This window comes from Salvelinus sp. IW2-2015, linkage group LG9 (genome assembly GCF_002910315.2).
Source record: "Salvelinus sp. IW2-2015 linkage group LG9, ASM291031v2, whole genome shotgun sequence".
In the NCBI taxonomy this organism is placed as follows: domain Eukaryota; kingdom Metazoa; phylum Chordata; class Actinopteri; order Salmoniformes; family Salmonidae; genus Salvelinus; species Salvelinus sp. IW2-2015.
The window spans coordinates 16,649,266-16,651,815 of record NC_036849.1 but is presented as its reverse complement, the minus strand read 5'-3'; the positions used below and the strand labels follow the sequence as shown (position 1 = coordinate 16,651,815).

General features: G+C 46.4%; 2 protein-coding genes across 3 annotated transcripts in view; both read left to right on the top strand.

Annotated features, from left to right (window-relative positions):
• LOC112081138 (L-asparaginase 1) overlaps positions 1-2,550 on the top strand; it is a 126,394-nt gene that overhangs the window by 64,630 nt on the left and 59,214 nt on the right. The window lies entirely within an intron of this gene.
• The window catches only part of LOC111969013 (60 kDa lysophospholipase), a 63,451-nt gene that overhangs the window by 53,229 nt on the left and 7,672 nt on the right, over positions 1-2,550 (top strand). Inside the window, exons 13-14 of the mRNA XM_070445168.1 lie at positions 773-872; positions 2,500-2,544. Coding sequence (XP_070301269.1) covers positions 773-872; positions 2,500-2,544 — 145 coding nt within the window. The remainder of the gene's footprint in view (positions 1-772; positions 873-2,499; positions 2,545-2,550) is intronic.

Here is a 2,550-nt window from a genome sequence, read left to right as displayed (position 1 = left end):
TGCCAGTACGGTCACTGTCAGCAGATGTTTGAAAACTAGAAATATGACTAATGCACGTCTCCTAATAAATCAGACCTCAACAAATGGATCAGTCTGTTCCACCTTATGGATTCAGTTGACTCTGACTCACACTGTGTGATGTTGATTTTCTTTCTACCTTTCATCTTTTTCTTGATTCTAGTACACTGTATATAGCATCTGTATTTGAAAAGGGTCGGTCATATCTATGCGTGTGTGTCTGTCCATCTGTCTGTCCATCCAGACACAAAGAGGTGGTGAAGCTGCTGAGAAAGACTGGAGCTCATTTCTCCAGGGAAGTTGGAGGATGCCGGCTCAGAGCTGTGCAGGTGAGAAACACACAGCGCTTTCTCTCACATGTATTGCCCAAGACTGATCCTGCATAGTTTGTGCAGGTACGACCAGTTGTCCTAGTTGTCTTGCCATAAACACTCGGAATGCTCCCTGACCACATAGCTTCAGACCTCTGCAGCATCCAAACATCACCACCACCACAGAACCCTGAATTGCTCCGTTAACTGATCTCTTTTTAAAAAGTGAATATTTTGTCTGTTACTGGAGCAAGGCCTTTCTCTGGAAGCAACAAGCACACACAGTCCTATTCAGAATCAAATAGTGTGTTTATTCTAAGATTATGCTATAAAACCTGATGTTATTTACGTAGATCTGATTGCTTGTTTAGTCCCTTTATCATGAAACCTCTTGAATGTCAACCCTCCCAAATGCCAATGAATTATCTGGTACTGTGTCGCAGTCTGGCAGCCAGTGCTGACATTGAGGGCCTGGAGATGTGGCACTTGGCCGGGGGAGACCTGGACACGCCAGGCTACGACGGGCAGACGCCGATGGAGGTGGTGAGTGTTTGGGACTGGGAGCCTCTCTCCAACTTACAAACATGGATTGTAAAGGTAACACAGACTAGTTATGTAACATGGATAGTATAGGTAACACAGACTAGTTATGTAACATGAAAAGTAAAGGATTGTATACTAACTGACTATCGCCCCACAGCACTCACTTTTGTCATCATGAAGTGCTTTGAGAGGTCAGTTAAGGATCATATCACCTCTACCTTACCTGACACCATAGACCCACTTCAATTTGCTTACCGCCCCAATAGATCCACAGACGATGCAATCGCCATTACCCTGCACCCTGCCCTGTCCCATCTGGACAAGAGGAATACCTATGTAAGAATGCTGTTCATTGACTATAGCTCAGCATTCAACACCATAGTACCCTCCAAGCTCATCATTAAGCTCGGGGCCCTGGGTCTGAACCCCGCCCTGTGCAACTGGATCCTGGACTTCCTGACGGGCAGCATCCAGGTGGTGAAGGTAGGAAACAACACCAACATTTCGCTGATCCACAACACAGGGGCCCCACAAGCGTGCTTGCTCAGCCCCCGCCTGTACTCCCTGTTTACCCACGACTGGGTGGCCACGCACGCCTCCAACTCAATCATCAAGTTTGCAGACGACACAACAGTAGTAGGCCTGACTACTAACAATGACGAGACAGCCTAGAGGGAGGAGTTGAGTGCCCTGGTAATGTGGTCCCAGGAAAATAACTTCTCCCACAATGTTGACAAAACAAAGGAGCTGATCATGGACTTCAGGAAACATCAGAGTGGAGCAGGTGGAAAGCTTCAAATTCCTTGGCGTACACATCACTGACGATCTGAAATGGTCCACCCACAGGCAGTGTGGTGAAGAAGGCGCAACAGCGCCTCTTCAACCTCAGGAGGCTAAAGAAATTTGGCTTGGCACCTAAAACCCTCACAACCTTTTACAGATGCACAATTGAGAGCATCCTGTTGGACTGTATCACCACCTGGTACGACAACTGCACTGCCCGCAACCGCAGGGCTCTCCAGAGGGTGGTGCGGTCTGCCCAACGCATTACCGTTAACTACCTGACCTCCAGGACACCTACAGCACCCGATATCACAGGAAGGCCAAACAGATCATCAAGGACAACAACCACCCGAGCCAGTGTCTGTTCATCCAGAAGTTGAGGTCAGTACAGGTGCATCAAAGCTGGGCCCGTGAGACTGAAAAACAGCTTCAATCTCAAGGCCATCAGACTGTTAAATAGCCATCACAAGGCGGCTTCCACCCGGTTACGTAACCCTGCACCTTAGAGGCTGCTGCCCTATATACATAGACTTGAAATCACTGGCCACTTTAATAATGAAACACTAGTCACTAATGATGTTTACATATTTTTGCTTTACTCATCTCATATGTATATACAGTATTCTATTCGACTGTATTTTAGTCTGCCACTCTGCCATTCCATTCTTTTACTTTTAGATGTGTGTATTGTTGTGAATGGTTAGATATTACTGCGCTGTTGGAGCTAAAAACACAAGCATTTCACTACAACTGCTAAACATGTGTATGTGACCAATAAAATGTGATTTGATGAAGGTAACCCAGACTAGTTATGTAAGATGGATCATTAGGTTTTCTCTCTTAGGCTAAGGCTGTGGGGAATGAAGTTGTGATTGACTTCTTACACCAGGTCAGC